Here is a 25,609-nt window from a genome sequence, read left to right on the forward strand (position 1 = left end):
TATACAGATTTTCAAGTCTTTCATTCCAGGAAACCATAATCCTTTTTTTTATTTCAAAAAAATAATCTGTGTCTGGTATAAAAGTTATTGTTCACACTAATTTTTAAAAATTAAGTGAAAAAATGGATTTAAAACACTTCTAGTTTTTGCTCTCATTTTGTAGAATAGTTATATTTAACACTTTTTATTATGTTTGGTATATCTTATGCTTGATTATGATATGTGTTCTAATTTTAGGCCTTTGAAGACAATTTAATTGAAGCAAGGAAAGAAATTGAAGTATCACAAAGTAAATATAATGCCCTATCAGTACAGCTGAATAATAAACAGACTGAACTTATCCAGAAGGATATGGATATTACCCTGGTCAGGTATGTATATTCAGTTTTTAACTTAGCAATACATTAATTTTATTAGTGATTCAGAATGGCACCATTTGTATTTTTTATAAACACTCCCAAAATAACACGTTAAAATTATTTTTCTGTTGCTACATCTATTTGTGCATTGAAAATATTAATAATTATATACACCAAACTGGTAACAGTTACCCAGTAGAATCAGGGTATTGAAAGGATTGGGGAGCATGGTCAAGAAGTGCCCCTGTGTTTTCAATACTTAACAACAACAGTGCATTCGTTTGTTGTTTCCTTCCAAAATTCCAAGTCACATGTTCCATAATATTCATTATTGTTAGAAGGTCTGCAACACACTCAGAAACATGGCTTTGGCTTTTTATTTTTTTATGTTCTATGTAGTCACAGTTTGTGAAATATTTATATATCACATAATTTTATAGAGTTCTTAAAATGTTTGAAAAAATAAGCACATTACTCTATTTTTAAGTGTTTTGAAAGATTTTTAAACTACCTGTTGATTTACTTTATAATTATCTTTATTAGAAAATAGTTTTAGAGAGAATAAAGCAGTGCAGAATGTTTGCTTGGTTAACAAATTAATATATATGTTTAATTTTTGGTGGCATCAGAGGATGGAATGGAAACTGCTTATAGAGGTTGTGCCAGTTTGAATGTATTATGTCCCCCCCAAATGCCATTATCTTTAATGTAACCTTGTATGGGCAGACCTATCAGTGTTAATTAGATTGTAATTCTCTGAGTGTTTCCATGGAGATGTGCCCCATCCAACTGTGGATGATGACTCTGGATAATTTCCATGGAGGTGTTACCCCACCCATTTAGGGTGGGTCTAAATTAAATTGCTGGAGCCATATAAATGAGCTGGCAAACAGAAGGAACTCGTTGCAGCTAAGAGTGACATTTTGAAGAGGAGCTACAGCCAAGAGGGACACTTTGAAGAAGGCACAGGAGCTGCAGATAAGAGACAGTTTGAAGACGGCCGTTGAAAGCAGACTCTTGCTCCGGAGAAGCTAAGAGAGGACAAATACCCCAAGTGCAACTTAGAGTGACATTTTTGAGGAACTGCAGCCTAGAGAGGAACGTCCTGGGAGAAAGCCATTTTGAAACCAGAACTTTGGAGGAGACGCCAGCCACATGCTTTCCCAGCTAACAGTTTTCCAGACACCATTGGACATCCTCCAGTGTACCAATTGCTAATGTGTTACCTTGGACACTTTATGGCCTTAAGACTATAACTTTGCAACCACATAAACCCCCTTTATAAAAGCCAATCCATCTCTGGTGTTTTGCATTCCGGCAGCATTAGCAAACTAGAACAGAAGTTATGATACACTTTGTGGGATTGATTTTAATTAGTTTAATTAAAAATTCTCATTGTGTATGACATGGGGGCAGTCACTGCCATTTTGGTGCACATTGGGGTAGACTTCTCTTTTGGTCAAGAAAGTTTGGTTGTGAATTATCTTTCACTTCAGTGGTCATGGATATGGGAGTCTAGTTAGTACCATATGTCAGGCACTTTATAGTCCCATTGGGTAAAATATGGTTTTGCAGATTTAAATATGTCATTGTGAATTTAGTTTTGGGTGAGAGACTTTTTAGCTTCATTAAAGCTAACAAAATGAATTAGAATTTTATCAGATTCATTGTATCACATTTAGAAAACTTTCTTATAGTGTTGAAGAGGAGTATATATTTTATAGGTAATAGATTGATTGGCTTATAAACTGGTGGCATAATTTTTTAAGCCAAAAATTTGACAAAGCCAACAAAGCAATTCTAAATGAGAATAGAATCTTAGATTTGGGGAAAAAAAATTACCATGCCTGGGCCAGAGGGGCAAAGAGAGGCACTATTTCCAAATCTCAGCGAAAGGTATAAACCTGGGAGAGAGGCATCCTAATGGGAGCATTGGATTTAGGTAGAAGAATATAGTCACTGCCAAACTGTGGTTCAGCAGACAGGGGGTCAGGGAAATAAATACCCAGACCTTGTTTCCCTTTATCCTCTAATCTACTACCACAGATCAAATTCAGTCAGAGTCAGAGGACTAGGAACTGGTGGTGTGTATTCTGTAGAGGCTGGCCTCTCAGTAGGTACAGAGTAGGTGGAGATGATGAAGAGTAGAGAGAATATATGGCACATTCTCCATTATTGCTCTTTTTCAGAGCTTTCCTGAGCATTATTGCTTATTAATTTTTCCATATGAACACTAGAATAAACTTGCTTAATTCTTGGTATTTTTATTAGAACATCAAATTTCCAAGTGATCCTAAGGAAAATTGACATCTTGGTGATGTCCAGTCTTCCTGTTCCAGAGTATGGTATGCCATTCCATTTGTTTACATTAGTGTCGTTTCTAAGTATTTTAAGTCATTCCTCCTATAAGTTTTGAATATTTCTGGTTAAGTTTGTTCCTAGCTATTTCATGTTTTCCTGTTGCTGTTTTAAATGAGAGCTTTCCTTTCATATTGTTACTAACTGATTTTCTGTCTCTAACTTATAGTTTTTTCTATACATGTTTTGATGTGTTATAATTTGTGGATAAAGTGTTAATAGTTGTTTTGTTTTTGCTGTGCACTGTATTTTTTATCTTTTTTCTAGTAATCCTTTACCTTGAATTCTAATTCCTCTGAAATTAATATTTCTATTCTTATTTTATTTCTGTTTACATTTGCATCACTAATGACAGAGCAATGTAATTATTTTGATATAAATTATACCTGTGAATTATTTAAAAAATACATGCAGAACAGAAAAATAATAATAAGCCACAGGGAAAAAAATCCCTTACAATAAAAATATCGCTCCAGAGGAAGAAAGGCCATTGAAATTTGTGGGGATCATTTCTAGATTTCTTTCAATCAATATTTATAGATTCTAGAATAGGTAGGAAAAAATTTTTAGATAAAAGGGGCTATATTGTGCATGCTTTTTTTTTTTAAATTAAATTCAGTTTTATTGAGATATATTCACATACCATACAATCATCCATGGTGTAGAATCAGTTGTTCACAGTACCATCATACAATTATGCATTCATCACCCCAGTCTATTTTTGAACATTTTCCTTACACCAGAAAGAATCAGAATAAGAATAAAAAATAAAGTTAAAAAAGAACATCCAAATCATCCCCCCCATCCCACCCTATTTTTCATTTAGTTTTTGTCCCCGTTTTTCCACGCATCCATCCATATACTCAATAAAGGGAGTGTGATCCACATGGTTTTCACCATCACACTGTCACCCCTTGTAAGTTACATTGTTGTACAATCGTCTTCAAGAGTCAAGGCTACTGGGTTGGAGTTTGATAGTTTCAGGTATTTACTTCTAGCTATTCGAATATATTAAAACCTAAAAATTGTTATCTATATAGTGTGTAGGAATGTCCAGCAGAGTTACCACTTGACTCCATTTGAAATCTCTCAGCCACTGAAACTGTATTTAGTTTCATTTCACATCCCTGTTTTGGTCAAGAAGATGTTCTAAATCCCATGATGCCTGGTCCAGATTCATCCCCGGGAGTCATACCCTGCGTTGCCTGGGAGTCAGGTCTCACGTAGGGGGGAGGGCGGTGAGTTCATCTGCCAAGGTGGCTTACCTAGAGAGAGAGGGCCACATCTGAGCAACAAAGAGGCACTCAGGGGGAGACTATTGGCAAATTATAAGCAGGTTTAGCCTCTCCTTTGCAGTAACAAACTTCATAAAGGCAAGCCCTGAGATAGAAGGCTTGGCATACCAAGCCGTCAGTCCTCAATGTTTGTGAGAACATCAGCAATAATCTAGGTGAGGAAGTCCAACACTTCTGCATTTTCTGCCACTTCCTTGAGGGGAGAGGGGGGTGCCCTGCATATATATTTTTATTCTCCGCCCAAATTATTTTGGGATGTGGCACTATTTCACTCTAACCTATACAAACCTACCATATCTTACTTCCTATTCAAAGAGACATGTAATTGTGATGTTTGAACAAACTGACTGTAGAAGTTATATTGTTCAGAAAATATAGATCCTGCACCAAATAAAATCTCTTCCCTTGGTCTCACATGGAAGTTGAAGCTTTAATACACAGTCAGTTTCAACTTTTACCCTTTGGCCCAATTTGCCCTAGTCTCAATCAGATCTGCTTCATTCATATCTCTAAGTGAAGTCTGGACTCCTTTTCAGCTTTTTTATTTTTAACAGTTGCTGTATGTGCTAACACTGACATTCATATCTGCCGAGCTCTAGCTCTGAGTTTCAGGTGTCACACAGATAACCCAATGTTCCAGAGACCAATTAGGTTATACACAAAGGGATCAGCATCTCCGAGTTTGGAGATATCCATTACAATTTAGGAATAGATTTGACTGCTATAAGAGCTTACAATCTAGGGACCATTACGATAATAATTCCCCTGTTAGGCTATGCTCTAAGATTCAATTCTGAGTTTACACATTGTAGTTAGTCCATATTGGTGAGGCATTATACTGTTTGCCTTTGTTTCTGGCATACTTCACTCAAAATGCTGTCTACAGGATCCATTTACCTGTTGAGTGTCACAGCTTCACTCAGTCATGTAGTTGCTCAGTATTCCATTGTATGCATACACCACACTTCACCATTCTGTTCCTCAGTTGATGTATTCTTAGGCCACCTCCACCCATTGCAAATCATGAATACTGCCTCCATAAACCCCAGTTTGCCAATGTCCTTCATGTCTCTGCTCTCAGATCTTCCAAGAATATACCCCATAATGAGGTTGCAGGACGTTATGGCCCCCACAGACTTAGCTTCTTGTGGAACCACCACACTGACTTCCAGAAAGGCTACACCCTTCTGCCTCCTTATCAATAGTAAATAGGTATATCCCTCTCTCTATGTTTTCTCCAGCACTTTACCCCTATTTATATTTTTCCTACATTTTATAGAGATATATTCACATGCCATACAGTTATCCACAGTGTATTGTAGATTGTTCACGTTATCATCATATAGTTGTGCATTTATCACCATAGTCAGCACTTGAACATACTGATCACTACGAAGTTTTTTTTCTAGAGAATAATAAAAAATATAATAAAAAGAAAAATAAAATGTCATATGATACAATATACTAATGATGACAGAAAACTACACCACTACCAAGAATCCCATATCCCTCCCTCTCATACACATTTAGCTTTGGTATATTGCCTTTGTTACAGTTAATGGAAGCATATTACAATGTTACTGTTGACCATTGACTCCAGTTTGCTTTTATTATGTTTTTTCCCAAATACCATCCCTTTTAAAACACTCTGCATGGTCGACATTCATTTGTTCTCCCACATGTAAAAACACTTTTATATTTGTACATTTAGTACCAGTCATTGGACACTCCAGTTTTTGCCAAGTTATACAGTCCCAGTCTTTATCATCTATCTTTATGTCTGGTGTCATACATTCCCTTATCTCACCTCTTTCAGCTTTACTCACAGACATCTTTGTTCAGTGAACTTACAATATTGTGTTACCATCACACAGTATTAGGCTATCTATTTCTGGATCTATACAATCAGTCCTGCTGAGCATTCTGTAGTCCTTCAGCATCCAATACCTGATCTCTGCCCTCTTTCTATCTCCTGATAGCCTGTGTTATCAGCTTTTAACTCTCCAAGTTTTCTCATTAATGTTGGTTCATATTAGTGAGAGCATACAGCGTTTGTCCTTTTGTTTCTGGCTAACTTCGCTCAACATAATGTCCTCAAGGTTCATCCACGTTATTATATATTCCATGTTTTATTCTGTCTTACAGCTGCATAATATTCCATCATGTATATATATCACGGTTTGTTTATCCACTCAATTGTTGATGGACATTTGGGCTGTTTCCATCTCCTGGCAAATGTGAATAATGCCGCAATAAACATCAGTTTACAGATGTCCGTTTGTGTCTTAACTTTCAGTTCCTCTGAATATATACCTAGCAATGGAATAGCTGGGTCATATGGCAAATCTATACTTAGCTTCATGAGGAACCTCCACACTGTCTTTCAGAGTGGTTGCACCATTCTACATTCCCACGAACAATGAGTAAGTGTGCCTTTTTCTCCACATCCTCTCCAGCACTTGTAATTTTCTGTTTTTTTGGATAATGGCCATTCTGGTAGGTGTGAGATGATATCTCATTGTGGCTTTGATTGGCATTTCCCTAATAGCCAGTGAAGTTTAGCATGTTTCACATTTCTGAGTCATTTGTATTTCCTCTTCAGAAACATGTCTGTCCGTGTCTGTTGCCCATTTTTTAGTTGGGTTGTTTGTCTTTCTGTTGTTGAGTTTTAGGATTGCTTTATATATTCGGGATATTAAACCCTTATCTGATATGTGGTTTTGAAATATCATCTCCCTTTGCATAGGCTGTCTTTTTACTTTTCTGACAAAGTCCTATGATGTACAAAAATGTTCAGTTTTGAGGAGGTCCCATTTGTCTGTTTGTTCTTTGGTTGCTTGTACCTTGGGTGTGAGGTCTAGGAAACCACTTCCTATCACAAGATCCTTAAGATATTGCCCTACATTTTCTTCTAAGAGTCTTATGGTCTTAGCGCTAATGTTTATGTCTTTGGTCCATTTCGAGTTAATTTTTGTATAAAGTGTGACATAGGGGTCCTCTTTCATCCTTTGGAAATGGATATTCAGTTCTCCAACACCATTTATTGAAGAGGCTGCTCTGTCCCAGTTGCTTTGCTTGACTGCCTTATCAAAGATCAATTATCCATAGATGCGAGGGTCTATTTCTGAACACTCAATTCAATTCCATTGGTCGGTATATCTTTCCTTATGCCAGTACCATGCTGTTTTGACCACTGTAGCTTTGACCTTGCATTTTGTTCCTCTTTCTCAAGATATTGTTGGCTATTTGGGGCACCTTGCCCTTCCAGATAAATTTGATTATTGGTTTTTCTATTGCTGCAAAGTAAGTTGTTGGGATTTTAATTGGTATTGCATTGGTATCTATAAATCAGTTTAGGTAAAATTGCCGTCTTAACTATATTTAGCCTACCAATCCATGAACATGGTATGTTCTTCCATTTATTAGGTCCTGTTTGATTTCTTTTAGCAGTTTCTTGCAGTTTTCTGTGTAGAGGTCTTTTGTGGCCTTGGTTAAGTTTATTCCTAAATACTTGATTCTTTTCGTTGCTATTGTAAATGGAATTTTTTTCTTGATTTCCTCCTCTTGTTGCACATTACTTGTGTATAGAAACATTACAGATATTTGCATGTTGATCTTGTAATCTGCCACCTTGCTGTACTCATTGATTAGTTCTAGTAGCTTCGCTGTAGATTTTTATGGATTTTCTACATATAGAATCATGTCATCTGCAAACAGTGAAAGTTTTACTTCTTCCTCTCCAATTTGGATGCCTTTTATTTCCTTTTCTTGTCTAATTGTTCTAGCTAGAACTTCCAGCACAATGTTGAATAGCAATGGTGACAGTGGGCAACCCTGTCTTGTTCCTGATCTTAGAGGGAAAGCTTTCAGTCTTTTCACGTTGAGTACAATGTTAGCTGTGGGTTTTGCATATATTGCCTTTATCATATTGAGAAATTTCCCTTCTATTCCTATTCTTTGAAGTGTTTTCATCAAGAAAGGATGGGGAATTTTGTCAGGTGCCTTTTTTGTATCAATCGAGATAATCATGTGGTTCTTCCACTTTGATTTATTAATGTGTCATATTACGTTAATTGATTTTCTTGTGTTGAACCAGCCTTGCATACCTGGAATAAATCCCACCTGGTCGTGGTGTACAATTATTTTAATGTGCTGCTGGATTCGATTTGGGAGTATTTTGTTGAGCATTTTTGCATCTATATTCATTAAAGAAATTGGTCTATAATTTTCCTTTTTGTAGTATCTTTGTCTGATTTTGGTATTGGGGTGATGTTGCCTTTGTAAAATGAGTTAGGTAGCTTTCCTTCCTCTTCAGTTTTTTTGAAGAGTTTGAGTAGAATTGGTACTAATTCTTTCTTGAATGCTTGGTAGAATTCACATGTGAAGCCATCTGGTCCTGGGCTTTTCTTTTTTGGGAGCTTTTTGATGACAGACTCAATCTCTTTATTTGTGATTGGTTTGTTGAGGTCATCTATTTCTTTTCTAGTCAGTTTTAGTTGTTTATGCTTTTCTAGGAGGTCCCATTTCATGTAAGTTGTCTACTTTATTAGCATGTAGTTGTTCATAGTATCTTCTCATTATCTCCTTTATTTCTGCAGGATCAGTAGTTATGTCTCCTTTCCCACCCATTTCTGATTGTGTTTATTTGCATCCCCTCTTTTTTTTTTTTTTTTTTTTTTTTTGTTAGCCTAGATACTGGTCCGTCAATTTTATTGATTTTCTCAAAGAACCAATTTGTGGTTTTGTTGATTCTTACTATTGTTTCCCTGTTCTTAATTTCATTTATTTCTGCTCTCATCTTTGTTCTTTCTTCCCTTCTGTTTGCTTTGGGGTTAGTTTGCTGTTCTTTCTCTTGTTCCTCCAGGTGAACAGTTAATTGCTGAATTTTTGCTCTCTTTTCTTTTTTAATATAAGCATTTAGGGCAATACATTTCCCTCTCAACCGTGCTTTTGCTGCATCCCATAAGTTTTGATATGTTGTGTTTTCATTGTCATTTGACTTGTTGTATTTACTAATTTTGCTTATAATTTCATTCTTTACACACTAGTTTTCTAAAAGGGTGTTGTTTAGCCTCCATATATTTATGAATTTTATGACCTTTTGCCTGTTATTTATTTCTGACTTCATTCCATTATGTTCCTGAGAAAGTGTTTAGTATATCAGTATTTTAAAATTTTGAGACTTGCATTATGGCCCAACATGTGGTCTATCCTAGAGAATGTTCCATGAGCACTTGAGAAAAAACTGCATCCTGCTGTTGTTGGGTGTAGTGTTCTATAAATGTCTGTCAAGTCTAGTTTATTTATTGTACAATTCTGCGTCTTCGTTTCTCTGTTGATTCTGTCTAGATGTTCGATCCATCGATGAGAGTGGTTGTATTGAAGTCTTCAACTGTTATTATAGAGGTCTCTACTTCTCTTTTCAGTGTTCTCAGTGTTTGCCTCATGAATTTTGGGGCACTCTTGGTTGGTGCATAAGTATTTATTATGGTTATGTTTTCTTGATGAATTGAATCTTTTATTAATATAGTCTCCTTCTTTGTCTCTTTTAACTGTTTTACTTTTGAAGACTAATTTGTCTGATATTAATATAGCTACTCCCACTTTTTTTCTGGCTGTTGTTTCCGTGAAATATCCTTTTCCAACCTTTTCACTTTCAGTCTGTCTTTGTCGTTGTGTCTAAAGTGACTTTCTTGTAGGCAACATATAGATGGGTCCTGTTTTTTAATCCATTCTGCCAGGCTGTCTTTTTATTGGGGAGTTTAATCCATTAACATTTAGTGTTATTATTCTAAGGGGACTACTTTCTTCTACCATTTTGTCTCTTGGATTTTATATGGCTCATGTTATTTTTTCCTCTCTGTCCTTTAACCTTCCTGATAATCTTCATTTCTACACTCTTCTTCAACCCTCTCTCTCCTGTCTTTTCCTATCAGCCTGTAGCACTCCCTTGAGTATTTCTTGAAGTGCTGGTTTCTTATTCACAAATTCTCTCTGTGGCTTTTTGTCTGAAAATATTTTAATCTCTCCCTCATTTTTGAAGGACGGTTTTGCCGGATATAGAATTCTTGGTTGGCAGTTTTTCTCTTTCAGTATCTTAAATATATCATGCTGCTGTCTTGCCTCTTTGGTTTCTGTGGAGAAATCTGTACATAGTCTTATCGAGCTTTCTTTTTATGTCATGGATTGCATTTCTCTTGCTGCTTTCAGAATCCTCTTTGTCTTTGAGATTCGACAATCTGATCAGTAAGTGTCTTGGAGTAGGTCTACTGGGTTCTATTCTGTTTGGGGTATGCTGTACTTCTTGAATCTGTAATTTTCTGTCTTTCCTAAGAGTGTGGAAATTTTCGATAAATACTTCTGTTGTTCTTTCTGCCCCCTTTTCCATCTATTCTCCTTCTGCGATATGCATAACACATATATTCATGTGTTTCATGTTGTAACTCAGTACTCTAAGACCCTGCTCATATTTTTCCATTTTTTTCACCATCTGTTCTTTTGTGTGTATGAATTCAAATGTCTTGTCTTCCAGTTCACTGATCCTTTCTTCTGCCTGTTCATATCTACTGCTGGGTCCCTCCACTGTGTTTATCATCTCCATTATGCCCTTCATTCCCATAAGTTCTTCCATTTGCTTTTTCAAGTTCACGGATTCTTCTTTTTGGTCACCCAGTGTCTTCTTTATAACCTTCATCTCTTTTGCCATATCTTCCCTCAGCTCATTGAATTGATTTAGCATTGGTTGCCCCAACTCCTGTGTCTTAGTTGAACTATTAGTTTGTTCTTTTGGCTGATCCATATTTTCATGTTTCTTAGCATGGCTCATTATCTTAAGTTGTCTAGGCATCTGATTTTGTTGATTAGTTTATTCTGGAGCTCGTTTTCACTCTTTTACCTAGGGGTTTCTTGTTGGTTGGCTTTGTTCTCTTACCTTTGTTGTTCATTTCAGCTTATTCTAGGCCTCTAACTTAGGTTGTATTTAGTTGTTCAGCATGTTTCACCTGTTGTTTTTCTGTTTCTTCCCCTGCCTCTATGAAGACTTAAGAGGGTCTCCTCTGATGTGGTCGGCAGCAGTCAGGTTTTCCCAGACTAAAGAGGCCCAGGTCTCATGAAGAGGATTTGGATTTTCCTTGAGAATGAGACTCTCCTGTGAGGCCTCTAGACTTGGTGATTTTCCTGTTCTGTCCAGCAGGTGGTACTTGCCAGCCCACAGTTCCCCCACCAGTGTAAGCAGATGAAGTGCCTTTAATTCTCTGCAGACTCTGAGGCTGTCGAGGGCATGGCTGACTGAAGCTGGAATCTGAATTCCAGCTCCTGGGGTCTAAGTTCCCAGAAGGAAGGCTGCCAATTGAGCTGAACCTCCCTCTACTCTCCCAATCTTGGGAACTCCAGCTGTCTCCCAGGAGCACTATTCCCTCTCCTCATCTCTTTTTTGGGGCAACTCCGGCTTAATTCCTTGGTCAGCCTGTGTTGCCAATTAAAGACTGGGGTGCGATCTTCTTCAGAATTGAATCTGAAATTCAAAGAAGTTCTGGGTACTCTGTCTACCCTCAAGACTAGCCTAGACCTTCAACTTAGGCTGTTTTATAGAAAATAACCATATATGTTACTTTTAAATTAAAAAAAAAAAAACAGTTCCTTTTAAAAGCTTTTCCCCAGGCTGGAAGTTTTGTCAGTGTCAGAATAGAGTATTTAAAGATGGACTTCGGTCTACTCTCTGGATAATTACTCTCCAACAGTTTTAATCCCACCCTTGCTAGGGTCTATCAAAGTGCAAAAAGATAAGGAATCAGTGAGAAAGGAGAAGGGACAAAATGTAGGGGGAAAAAAAACATTTTTGGAGCCAGGGAATGTGTGCTCCCTTTTACATGCCCATCATTCCCGTAGCCCAACCCTTTTCTAGCATCCCCTGCTCCAAAAATTAGTCAATTTATTTATTAATTAATTCTGCAGTTGAGGCTGCATTGAGCCACCCTTTTTGCCCTCAGCAGATTGTTTTTTGTTTTTTATTTTTTTTCCTTTTGACGGAGCCAGCTGCAAGACAGTCCATGGGGTCTCGGTGGGGAGGAGCACCCGACCCCTGGTAGGGGGATCTTACAAAGTTCACTATCTTAGCTTTTCCACCTGTTCCAACCTTGTGTACAATGTGTGACTGGTCACTGGAGACCCCGAAAACATTGTTTCATAAAGTTCCTGGGTGATTACCAGCTGCCCTAGAGTAGAAACTAAATTCCATGCCTCACCATTCTGCCATCATGCCCGCTCTCATGTGCATGCTCTTTTAGTAAGAAATAACTTTCTCTTGAATGTAATGGGAAGATAAGACTGTGAAAGAAATATAAGAAGCGAAATTTAGGGAGTTATTAAATCTCAGATGATTATTTATCTTCTATAAGAAACTAACTCTTAATCACTGTAAAGTGAAGAAAGAAATAGCATGAAAAACTTTGGAAGTTGATGTCATTATGGTTTTGTTCTTTAAATTACATTTTATCTTTAGCTGATTTTGGCACTCTGCTGTGAATAATTTTGAAATTGGCATACAGTCAACCTTTTTTGCTCCTCTTCAGTTTGCATTTCAAGGATTATAACATATATCTTCTCTTGTATAATCACAATGCCCATAGATGTTTAGGCTCAGTTCTATATTTACATTGCTTCAGTGTTTATGACTAAACTGTTTGTTCTTAATGTGTTCATTCCTCTACTATTTGACTTATCCTGTGGGTTCGTTTTTACTGAGGTCTTCTCTGTTGCTGGGGTATACTTTTTGCATTAACATCAGATTTGGCCATGTGACTTATTTTACATAGTGGAACGAGAATGAAAGTAACATGCCATGTCTTGGCACACATTATGAAAGAATCATTGCTTGGTCTGCCTTTGCTCTTTGCCCTCTGCCAAGGAGAGTGGTATAATCCTAATACAGTTTGCTGCTCCAGTGCGGTTCTTAAAATAGAAGACATCCACATGTAATATAAGCAAGAAATAAGTCTTTGTTTTTGTAAGACATTGAGATTGTTTAACTGCAGAATAACCTAGAGAAACTGTCTGAAACCCTGTCTGTCTTTGTTATCAAATTGGGTATTTACAGGGATATTCCCTATTTGTCTGATGATCCATTCCACCGTTAGACAGCAATACTCTTAAGGGAAAGATCATTGGATGTATTTTTCAGAAGTACAGTATTTTTTTTATAGAACTTAACATCCTTCTTGAGATAGGAGGAAGCATTGTTGTTCTCTGTTTTAGCTCAGCCCAGACTTTCCTTTAGAGGTTTTCTCTAGTTTTTCCTTTTTGTCAAGTTTGAACCTAGAAGAATTAATTTTATTTTCCATAGCATTACTTTTGCTTATCACTGTTCTCAGTATGTATTTTAATACTATTATTGCATTTCTCTTTATTTATATTTTTCACTTCATCCAGTAAACAGCTATCTTTTCCCAGATACTCTAGAAAACAGAGCCCGAGTTAGGGATTAAGTACAGATTATTTACTTGGGAGATACAATTCCAGGGCAAAGTGAATGAGGGAAGAAGAATCTGAGGCAGGGAAAGTTAAAAAGTAATTCAGAGTGATGCATAATATTATCCTGGCTTAAGCTTCATAGTGAGTCATGAAGAGACAGCAGGTGTACTAAATTAGCCATCCACTTTGATCCTGGACAGGCTGTAAGAGAAACCATGCGCCAGAGCAATTCATGAGATGGAAGAAAAAGAAAATTTATCTGCCTGATTTCCTCAGGTCTTTTATCTTACATTGGTCAAAGTTAACTGCTCATACCATGCCCTGCGGTGTCCAATTTATCATAGTCTGGATGTGGTACAAGGAGACAGAGAGTGCAGCTGGTTGGCATTCAGTGATGGAGCCACATGAGCTGTATTGATTTGGTAGGCTGTAGTGGCACTTAATAGGCTGATTGTAGAGCAAGGGGCTAAGAGTATAGGAAGCAAGTGAGGGTGACAGAATCTGAGGAGTCGAATAAGATGTGTTCAATACAACAGCAAATATTTAATAAGGGACAGGCACTGTCCTAGTTGTTCTGTTTATAGTGGTGAACAAGAAGTCCTGGTTTTCACAGAGAAATTTTTATTATGGTCATGTATGCCATATTTATTTCAACACCTTCTCTCCATATGACTTTCTCTTGCTGATTGCTGCTTCAGAGAGGCAGATGGCCTCTTAAAATATTTTCTAAATTTTTCTTCTCATTTCTTTAGTAATGTAGAGGTTTATCTTTCCTCTGAATATGTGTGAAGAAATGTCTTTTCCCTTAATTCTAAGTCCCCCACTTTAAAAATAAGCCCTGTTTGTTTTTCTTGCTTGCCTTCAAACAAAAAGAGATTAGACAATTTAAGGGTTTTCCAGTGGACCAGATACGTGAGTTTTGTAAGCCTTGTTTCCTACTTTGCCCTGATCAAGTTCCGCTTTATATATTTGCAACAGGAGGGCACATTGATGTAAATACCACCACGTATATTTTTCAGAGGATGGTGTGAGAAGGTAACGAGAAGAAAACGTTATTTAAGTAGTGTAATAATATGCTTTCATTCCAATTACTGAGGGTGTGACCAGAAGATAGTGTGAGATGGGAGATCTGAATATACCCCTCCGTTACTTGGTTTTCATCTTCAAAGTGCCTCTATTGGTATGTGTATCTCTCTATTCTTAAGTGTGGTTCTTATGTTTAAACATATGGGTTATTCAGCATAGTTCTTTTTTTTTTTTCATTAAAAGAATAACAGCTTTTTGAGGTTTAATTGACTGACAATAAACTATGCATTTTTAAAATGTACAGTTTGATAAGTTTAATAGAAGTATACATGCAGGAAACCATGATGATGACAAAGGGAGTCAACACATTCACCACCCCCAAAGCTTCCTTCTGCTCCTTTGTCTCCCCTTCACCCCACTTCCTATCACCACTCCCCAGGCAACTAATAATCTCTTTCTGTCACTCTAGATTGTTTTCATTTTTCAGAGTTTTTTTTTTATTGTGAAATATATAACATGTATGCAGAAAAGTGAAAGCTTCAAAATACAGTTTAAGAAGTAGTTATAGAGGAGAGAACCTAAGGTGGCAGCTAGGTGAGACGGCAAAAAACACCTCCATGAAAAATACTAGATAAAAACCAGAAGGCGACCCAGAATACCAGTTTCAGCGATGCACCAGCTAGAAAAGATCTGCTAGAACCACAGGGACCGTACACTTGGTGAAACCGGGAGTCTGCGTTCTGAAACAAGTGAGTAAGCCGGCTGGAAGACCCGTGGCTGTGCTGCACTGTGGTGTGGGGAAGCCAGGGGTTGGCGTTTGGAGATGGACTAGTTCTTTTAAAAAAAAAAAAAAGGGAAAAACCCAGCAGTGACTGCAATTGCGACAGTCGGAATTGCGCAGTGAAGCATGGCAGGAGCGGGCTGAGCTGGCCTCTCGGTGTCTGGCGTGGAGGATAGCCTGCTGGAGATTCCCTCAGGGCCAGGGGAGCAGAGGGGAGAGCTGGAAGGAGAAAGAAAGCCCGCTGCTTGCAGCTGGCTCCGCGGTGGGCTGGAGACACTCCTGCCCGGGGCCGTGCCCACAGCCCATAGCTGCGCGAGTTGTCCCAGAGTTGGGAAGGAGGAACTGTGCGGGGTGGGGGGCGGTTTGAGATGCCCCATCAGCCATCTTTGCATCTGGCTAAGAGCACCCCTGCACGGCCCGGTGGCCCGGAGCTTCCCTTGAGGGATGGCGCATACTTGTGACGTAGCACAGCGTTCCCTCAGCAGAGGTCCTGGAAGATCACAGCTGAGAAGGGGGGCCCAATCGGAAAACCCAGGGACACTATGTCAATGCCAGTGGTTTGTGGGCCAGCGACAGAGAGGGTCTGGGGCACAACTGAAATGAAGGCCTAGACTCTTGCAGTAACCTTGAATCTCCGGGAACACCCAGGAGGTTTGAATATTAAAGCTGCCCTGCCTTCCTAGCCACCTGGACACACTTCCCACATTCAGGGCAGACGGCTCCAGCAACATACCCAAACTGAGTTCACCAACTGAACCCCCAAAAGAATCAATTCCCCACACACCACAAGGACAAAGTTGAGGAAAACTGACTTGAGGGTATAGGTGACTTGCAGACGCCATCTGCTGCTTAGTTAGAGAAAGTGTATGCCACCAACTTGTATATTGGTATTTTTTTTTTTTTTTTACAATTTGAAAGAACCCTTTCAAGCAAAGCAAATGCCAAGAGGCCAAAAACAACAGAAAATCTTAATGTATATGATGAAACCGGATGATACGGAGAACCCAATCCCAAACACCCAAATCAGAATATCAGAAGAAACACAGTACTTGGCACAATTAATCCAAGAACTACAATCGAGGAATGAAAACATGGCAAAGGTTATAAAGGACATGAAGAAGACCATGGCACAGGATATAAGGGACATAAAGAAGACCCTAGAAGAGCATAAAGAAGACATTGCAAGAGTAAATAAAAAAATAGAAGATCTTATGTAAATAAACCGTTGGCCAAATTAAAAAGACTCTGGATACTCATAATACAAAATTAGAGGAAGCTGAACAGCAGCTCAGTGTCCTAGAAGTCCACAGAACAGAAAATGAAAGAACAAAAGAAAGAATGGAGAAAACGAAAAAATCGAAATGGATCTCAGGAATATGATAGATAAAGTAAAACATCCAAACTTAAGACTCATTGGTGTCCCAGAAGGGGAAGAGAAGGGTAAAGGTCTAGAAAGAGTATTCAAAGAAATTGTTGGGGAAAACTTCCCAAACCTTCTACACAATATAAATACACAAAGCATAAATGCCCAACGAACTCCAAATAGAATAAATCCAAATAAACCCACTCCAAGATATATTCTGATCAGACTCTCAAATACTGAAGAGAAGGAGCAAGTACTGAAAGCAGCAAGAGAAAAGCAATTCACCACAAAGGAAAGAACATAAGACTAAGTAGTGACTACTCAGCAGCCACCATGGAGGCAAGAAGGCAGTGACATGACATATTTAAAATTCTGAGAGAGAAAAATTTCCAACCAAGAATACTTTATCCAGCAAAACTCTCCTTCAAATTTGAGGGAGAGCTTAAATATTTCACAGACAAACAAATCCTGAGAGACTTTGCTAATAAAAGACCCGCCCTACTTCATATACTAAAGGGAGCCCTGCCGACAGAGAAACAAAGAAAGGAGAAAGAGATATAGAGAATTTTAACAGACATATATAAAACCTTACATCCCAAATCACCAGGACACCCATCTTTCTCTAGTGATCACAGATCTTTCTCCAGAATGGACCACATGCTGGGACATAAAACAAGCCTCAATAAATTAAAAAAAAAAAAAAAATTGAATACATTCAAAGCACATTCTCCGACCACAATGGAATACCAATAGAAGTCAATAATTTTTGAATTGTAACTCCACTGTTTACTTTCTGCATGATATAAAATACACAAACTCTAATGACAAATCAGTGGTTTTGAACTCAATGTAAAATATGTAATTTTTGACAAGAACTATATGAAGGTGGGGGAAAGGAGGAGTATAGGAGCATAGTTTATGTGTCCTATTGAAGTTAAGTTGGTATTGAAGAAAAACAAGATTGTTACTGATTTAAGAGGTTAATTTTAAGCCCCACAGTTAACACAAAGAAATTATCAGAGAATATGACCATAGAGATAAAAAGTAGAGTATGGGTTAAGAGAAATGAGGGAAGGAGCAATGGGGAGTTAAGAAATGAGTGTAGGGTTGCTGTTTGAGGTGAAGGGAAATTTCAAGTAATGGATGGTGGGAAAGAGATAGCATTACAACATTCTAAATGTGGTTAATCCCTCTAATGGAATGCTAGGGAGGGGGTGGAATGGGAAGATTTAGGCTGTATATATGTTTCCACAATTGAGAAAAAAAAAAAAAAAAAGTCTAAATAGATGACAATTGAATGCCAAGGATGACCCTGGATGGGATCTGAGGATGGAGGACAGAAGGCTCAAAGGGACATAGTTGAGACATAGGAAAGAAAAAAAAAAGGAAATATGGAGTGTAAGCTTTGCATCAATGTTGACTCACTTGTACTTCTTAGCTGTGTTTAATGGGATTGCATTAAAGAATGTTCTTGTTCATGGGAATTGCTTACGTGAATTATAGTCTTCAAGTATGTGTGCAGCTAGCTCTCATATGTTCAGAAGACAGAGCAATAGATGATGGATTGTAGATAGGCAGAGAAAGAAATAGCGGTGTGACAGCATGTTAAAGTTGGTGGATTAGGGTATAAGGGGAGGGGGGTTAGGGTATGCTGGAGTTCTGTGTATAGGGTTTGTATTGTTTTTGCAGCTGTTCCTATAACTTTGAATTTATTTCAAAATAAAAAAAATACAATAAAAAAAAAGTAGTAGTTATAGAGCAAATTTCAAAGTATGGTATGGGTTACAGTTCCTCAGTTTGAGGTATTTCCTTCTAGCTGTTCAAACACATTAGAGACTAAAAAGAAATATCTATATAATGATTCAGTAGTCATATTCATTTATTAACTCCTATCTTCACTGTTACAACTCCTCCCTCTGATTTTACCATTCTCTCAATCTTCAGGGATATTTGGGCAATGACCATTCTATCTTCTTCATATTGAAAAGGGGTGTCGACATTATGGGGTATGGAGATGCAACTGGTTGATGTTTTTCGAGAGACTGGTACCTCTGGGTTTCAGGGTTTATCTGACATGGGGACAATCTGGAGGTTTTAAGTTTCTAAAAATAAACTTAGTGAGTGAAACTTTTGTCAAGTCTCAGCTAGAGCCCTGGGCATTCTTTAAAGATTTTCAGAAATACTTCTGATTGGGGCTTGGCATACTGTGGCAATTTGCAATATCTAGCTGAAGCTTGCATAAAAGCAACTCCCAAATAGCCTCTCGACTCCATTTGAAATCTCTTTGCCACTGAAACTTTATTTTGTTTCATTTCTTTCCCCTCTTTTGGTCAAGAAGTCATTGTCAATCCCACAATGCCAGGGCCAGGCTCATTCCTGGGAATCATGTCCCAGGTTACCAGAGAGACTTACACCCTTGGGAGTCATAGCCCCCATAGTGTTTATTTTCAGGTTGTCTGAGAGAGGGAGAGGCCACAATTGAGCAACATAAGAGTTTTTCTGGGAATGCCTCTTAGGCAAATTATAAGCAGGCTTAGCTTTTCCTTTGCTGGAGTAAGTTTCGTAAGGGAAGCTCCAAGATCAAGGGCTTGACTTATTAAATTGGGAGTCCCTAATGCCTGCGAGAATATCAGGAATTCCCCAGGTGGGAAGTTTAATAGTTCCACATTTTTCCCCAGTCCTTCCTGGGGACTTTGCAAATCCCAAAATACTGTGGGATGTATTGGGGATTACAGAATAGCCTTTATAGAATAACAAGATCTCATTCCCTATTCTAGGTTTCATGTCATTATGTTGTTTAAATAGACTGACCATACAGGTTAAATTAGATAGTGTGCTATGGAGAATATAAATTTTGTAACAAATAAACATCTCTTAAATAACAGTTAAAACTCTGGAATAGATGTGACTGCTGTAAAAACTTATAATTGATGAAACTTTACGCTAAGCGTTATTGAACATTCCATGCTCCTGCGTTGTCGATTGCCTGATCTCTGCCCATATTCTATCCCCTGATAACATATGCTCAAAAATTCAGTTCTCAGCATTTGCTCATTATAGTTTATATTAGTGAAGCCTTAATATTTGCCTTTTCGTTTCTGGCTTATTTCGCTCAAGATAAAGTCCTCAAAGTTCATTTACCTAGTTGCATGCTTCACAACTTCATTCCTTCTTGCTCAATATTCTATTGTATGTAAACATCACAGTTCACTCTTCCGTTCACCTGTCCACACACCCTTAGGCCACCACCATCCACTGCAAATCGGCTGCCATAAACACCAGTGTGCAAACGTCTGTTTGTAAGCCTGCTTTCAGTCCTTCCAAGTATATACCAAATTATGAGGTTGCAGGATCATATGGCAACCCTATACTTAGCCTCTTCTTGAACACCAGACTGCCCTCCAGAGGGCTGCACCATCCTACTTCTCTACTAACAGTGAGTAGGTATATCTCTCTCTCCACATCTTCTCCAGCACTTGTATTTTTCTGTTTATTTTTTAAACAGTTTTATTCACACACTATACAAACTATCCTATGTGAATAATCAGTAGCTCCTGGTATAATCACATAGCTATGTATTCAGAATCATACTCTTTATGAGAACATTTCCAGTTCTTCTGCAAAGAAAGAAGAGGAAAAAAAAGAATAAATAATAAAAAAAAAATGAAAAAGGAGAAACAACATCAACAACAAGAATCCCATACCCCTCCCTTATATCCCCCTCTATTGACATTATCTTTGGCATATTGGTTTTTTTTTTTAAATTCATTTTATTGAGATATATTCACATACCATGCAGTAATACAAACAAAGCATACATTCAGTTGTTTATAGTACCATTATATAGTTGTACATTCATCACCAAAATTAATTTTTGACATTTTCATTACCGCACACACAAAAATAATAAGAATAACAATTAAAGTGGAAAAGAACAATTAAAGTAAAAAAGAACACTGGGTGCCTTTTTTTTTTTCTTTCCCCATTTTTATACTCATCCATCCATAAACTAGACAAAGAGTAGTGGTCCGTATGTCTTTCCCAGTCACATTGTCACCCCTCATAAGCTACATTTTTATACAATCGTCTTCAAGATTCATGTGTTCTGGGTTGTAGTTTGATAGTTTCAGGTATTTACTGCTGGCTATTCCAATTCATTAGAACCTAAAAAGGATTATCTATATTGTGCATAAGAGTGCCCACCAGAGTGACCTCTCGGCTCCTTTTGAAATCTCTCTACTACTGAAGCTTATTTCATTTCCTTTCACATCCCCCTTTTGGTCAAGAAGATGTTCTCCATCCCACGATGCTGGGTCTAGATTCCTCACTGGGAGTCATATTCCACGTTGCCAGGGAGTTTCACTCCCCTGGGTGTCAGATCCCATGTAGTGGGGAGGGCAGTGATTTCACCTTTCAAGTTGGCTTAGCTAGAGAGAGAGGGCCACATCTGAGCAAAAAATGGCATTTGGGAGGAGGCTCTTAGGCACAAGTATAGGGAGGCCTAGCCTCTCCTTTGCAGCAACAGTCTTCCCAAAGGCAAGTCCTGTGGTAGAGGGCTCAGCCCATCAAACCACCAGTTGCACATTAGCAACCGTCAAGGTGGGGCAGCCCAATACCCCTGCATTCTCCACCAGCTCCTCAAGGGGGCTCTGCATATTTTTTCATTTTTTTTTCTATTAACTCTTTTTTAAAAAAATCAACTGTATCAAAAAAAATTAAAGAAAACATACAATAAAAAAAACATTTCAAACAAACCATAACAAGGGAGTAAGAAAAAGACAGCTAACCTAACATAACTTTTACTTCCAACATGTTCCTACTCTACCCCAAGAAAATAACCTAATATAGTAACATTTCTGTGAACTTGTTCCTACCATACCCATCAGAAATTAACAGACCATAGTCATTCCTGGGCATTCCCAGAACATTAAATTTACCCACAATATCTTATCTGTTCTTATTGGGTTATCATTCCCCCTTCCTTAATTGCTCTCTATCGCTAGTTCCCCTACATTCTACATTATAAACCATTTGTTTTACATTTTTCAGTGTTCACATTAGTGGTAGCATGTAATATTTCTCTTCTTTGTCTCTCATAACATTCTTGCATTTAAAGTCTATTTTATCTGAGATTAATATTGCTGCTCCTGCTTTCTTTTGGCTGTAGCTTGCATGAAATATTTTTTTCCATCCTTTCACTTTCAGTTTCCTTGTGTCCCTGTGTCTAAGATGAGTCTCTTGCATGCAACATATTGATGGTTCATATTTTTTGATCCATTCTGTCAATCTATATCTTTTGATTGGGGTGTTTAATCCATTTATATTCAATGTTATTACTGTGAAGGCATTTCTTGAATCAGCCATCTTATCCTTTGGTTTATGTTTGTCATATATATTTTTTCCCTCTTTCTCTTAATGTCCTTTAATGTACCCATACTGAATCTCTTTAGTACTGAACCTTTCTCCATATCTCTTTTCTCCTTTCTTTGTTTCTCTTTCACTAGGGCTCCCTTTAGTATCTCAAGTAGGGCAGGTCTCTTGTTAGCAAATTCTCTCAGCATTTGTTTATGAAAACTTTAAGCTCTCTTTCAAATTTGAAGGAGAGCTTTGCTGGATGAAGTATTCTTGGTTGGAAATTTTTCTCAGAATTTTAGATATGTCATGCCACTGCCTTCTTGCCTCCATGGTGGCTGCTGAGTAGTCACTACTTAGTCTTATGCTGTTTCCTTTGTATGTGGTGAATTGCTTTTCTCTTGCTGCTTTCAGAACGTGCTCCTTTTCTTCTGTACTTGACAGTGTTATAAGAATATGTCTTGAAGTGGGTTTATTTGGATTTATTCTATTTGGAGTTCGCCGGGCATTTGTGATTTGTGTATTTATGTTGTTTAGAAGATTTGGGAAGTTTTCCCCAACAATTTCTTTGAATACTCTTCCTAGACCTTTGCCCTTCTCTTCCCCTTCTGGGACACTAATGAGTCTAAATTTGGACATTTTATTTTATCTATCATATCCCTGAGGCCCATTTTGATTTTTTCAATTTTTTCCTCCATTCTTTCTTTTATTCTTTCATTTTTGCATTCTGTTGTCCTCCAGGTCACTGATTTCGCTGTTGAGCTTCCTCTAGTCTTGTACTAGAATCTTTTTAATTTGGTCAACAGTTTCTTTTATTTCCAGAAGATCTTCTATTTTTTATTTACTCTTGCAGTTTCTTCTTTATGCTCTTCTATGCTCTTCTTCATGTCCTTTTTATCCTGTGCCATGCTCTCATGGTTCAGCTTTAATTCTTTGATTAATTGCTCCAAGTACTGTGTTTCCTCTGAACTTTTGATTTGGGTGTTTGGGCTTGGGTTATACATATAGTCTGTTTTTTTTCATATGCTTTAAAATTTTCTGTTTTTTTGGCCTCTTGACATTTGCTTAACTTGATAGGGTTCTTTTAGGATTTGTAGACTGATTAAAACCCTTATCTCTAATTTATCAGATCTACAGCTTCGTGGAGTACACTTCCTCTAACTAACCAGCAGGTCGCATCCACGAGCCACCTGTTCCCCTCAAGCCAGTTCTCCCCCACTTTGTCTTTGTGCTGAGTGTGTTGTGAGTCTTGTGTGGTCCAATAGGTGCACCAAGCTTGTGTGTGTAGTTGGTGTTGCCAGCCCTGCGTATAGGGTGTGTGTCTGAGTGGTTGGGGGTGGGGTTGGGGTCCGCTTTAATAATCAAATCTCCCAGGTGTTCCTGGAGATTTAAAGCTGTTGCATTTGTCTAATCCTTCAGTTCAGTCTTGCCACAGTTTGTCTCTGTCACTGACCCACAAGTCCTTAGTATTGGTGTATGGTCCCTGGGAGTTGCGAGTGGGTCCCTCTTCCAAGCTGTGCACTCCTAGGTCCTCTGTTGAGGGACGACTCTGCTATGTCACAGGTGAGCACCATCCCCCAAGGGAAGTTCTGGGCTGCATGGCTGTGTAGGGGGTTCCCAGTCCGCTGAAAGGATGGCTGAATGGGGCGTGTTAATTTCCCCCTTTTCACACAGCTCTGCCTTCCCAGCTCTGAGACAATTAGCTGAGGGTGCGGGAAAGGCTGTTGTCTACGCCTGATATTGTGGTGTGTGCATGTGTTGTTGGAAACACATCCCATCACACTGGGTTGTTTAGGGCAGCTCTGGGCTGTGGCGCTTGTGTGGGGCAGGAACATTCCCAGCCCTCCAGGAAGATGGCTTTAAGGGGACACCCCCCTTTTCTTGGGAAGTTGTGGTGTTTAGCACATTTTCTCAGCCGCTGGACTTACTGCCTTATGTCTCAGAATTCTCTTAGCTCTGCTCTTGTCTGGGCCCAAATTGCAAGTCTTTGAGGCTTTCTGTAATGGGCTTCTTAGAGTGCGTGTTTTAGAAAAAGATTTAAAAAAAAAAAAAAAGAAGGGCCTTCCTTGTAGATCTAATGGGCTATTGATATGCTAAGAGACAAGGAGATTAGGGCCATTAAGGAACAATCAAGAAAGCAGAGGAACTGGTTCTTCAGACAAGGAAACTTACCTACTGGATTTGCGTGTGAGCCTGACTCTGTGTGAGCCCTGCCCTTCTCCGTTCTATGTTCACCAGAACTCCAAAAAGTCTCCATTTTTATTTTTGTTTTTTTGTTTTTTGTTTTTTTTTTTTGCTGTTTTTGCTAGCCCTATCTCCTCTCCGCTGGGCTGACTGCTTCTGGATTCTCCGGTGTCCGGTCTCAGTCTATCTGTGTTTGGAGTTTGGATCAGCAGACTGAGGTTTCAATAAGAGCCGCAACCGCAGTTCTCCCTCCTCATTCCCAGCACTGACAGCCCCTCCTCCCACAGGACTGAGCCTGGCAGGGAGGGGCAGGGGTCCCCTGGCCATGGGAACTTACAGATTTTGCTGATGTCAGCCTTTCCACTTGTTTATATGTGTTGTATGAAGTATGCCCAAAGTCTATTTGCTCTCTGGTGTCTGGTCCATGCAGTTCCTGGCTTTCTACTGCCCTGGAGGAGTAACTAAAACCTACACCTCACCACTCCACCATCTTGCTCTCTGCCCTGGCATGTTGTCTTTGTTATGATTAATGGAAGAATATTACAATGTTACTGTTAAGCATAGACCCTATTTTGCATTGATTGTATTTTTTTTAGCCAGGTTTTTGATGGCTGATTGAATACTTGTGATTCATTAGTTGAGGTTTTCTATTTCTTCTCGAGTCATTATAGGTTATTTATGTGTTTCCAGGAAATTTTCCATTTCATCTAAGTTGACTAATTTGTTGGCGTATAGTTGTTCATAGAATCCTGTTATGCTTTATTTCTTTGTAATCCATGGTAATGACCCTCTCTCATTTCTGATTTTGTTTATTTGAATCTTCTCTCTTTTTGCCTTAGTCAGTCTAGCTAAGGGTTTGTCCATTTTGTTGATCTTCTCAAGTTTTGTTCTTATTGATTCTATTGTTTTCTCCTGTTCGTTTATTTTTGCATTAGTCTTTGTTGTTTCTTCTACTTGCTTTATTGTTAGTTTGCTGTTCTTTCTCTAGTATCTTCAGTTGTTTAAAGGTCTTTGGTTTTAGCTTTCTACCTTTATAGTGCACGCATTCAGAGCTAAAAATTTCCCCCTCAGCACCACCTTCGCTGCATCCCATAGGTTTTGATATGTTGTATTCTTGTTCACATTCTTCTCCAAATATTTACCAATTTCTTTTTCAATTTCTTATTTGACCCATTGATTGTTTAAGAGTGTGTTGTTTTACCTCCATATATTTGTGAAAGTTCTGATTCTTTGATGGTTATTGATTTCAAACTTCATTCTGTTATTGTTGGAGAAAGTGCTTTGAATAATTTTAACCTTTTAAAATTTATTGAGACAAGTTTTGTGCCCCAATATATATGTTTTATTCTGGAGAACGTTCCATGAGCCCTAGAGAAGAGTTTATATCCTGATGTTTCGTGATGGAAAGAACTATATATGTCTA

At 38.2% G+C, this 25,609-nt stretch overlaps 1 protein-coding gene across 1 annotated transcript in view; it reads left to right on the forward strand.

Annotated features, from left to right (window-relative positions):
• CNTLN (centlein) overlaps positions 1–25,609 on the forward strand; it is a 421,047-nt gene that overhangs the window by 123,368 nt on the left and 272,070 nt on the right. The window contains 1 exon segment of the mRNA XM_037797049.1: positions 238–371. Coding sequence (XP_037652977.1) covers positions 238–371 — 134 coding nt within the window.

Source organism: Choloepus didactylus, chromosome 10, assembly GCF_015220235.1.
Source record: "Choloepus didactylus isolate mChoDid1 chromosome 10, mChoDid1.pri, whole genome shotgun sequence".
NCBI classification, from domain to species: Eukaryota; Metazoa; Chordata; class Mammalia; order Pilosa; family Megalonychidae; genus Choloepus; species Choloepus didactylus.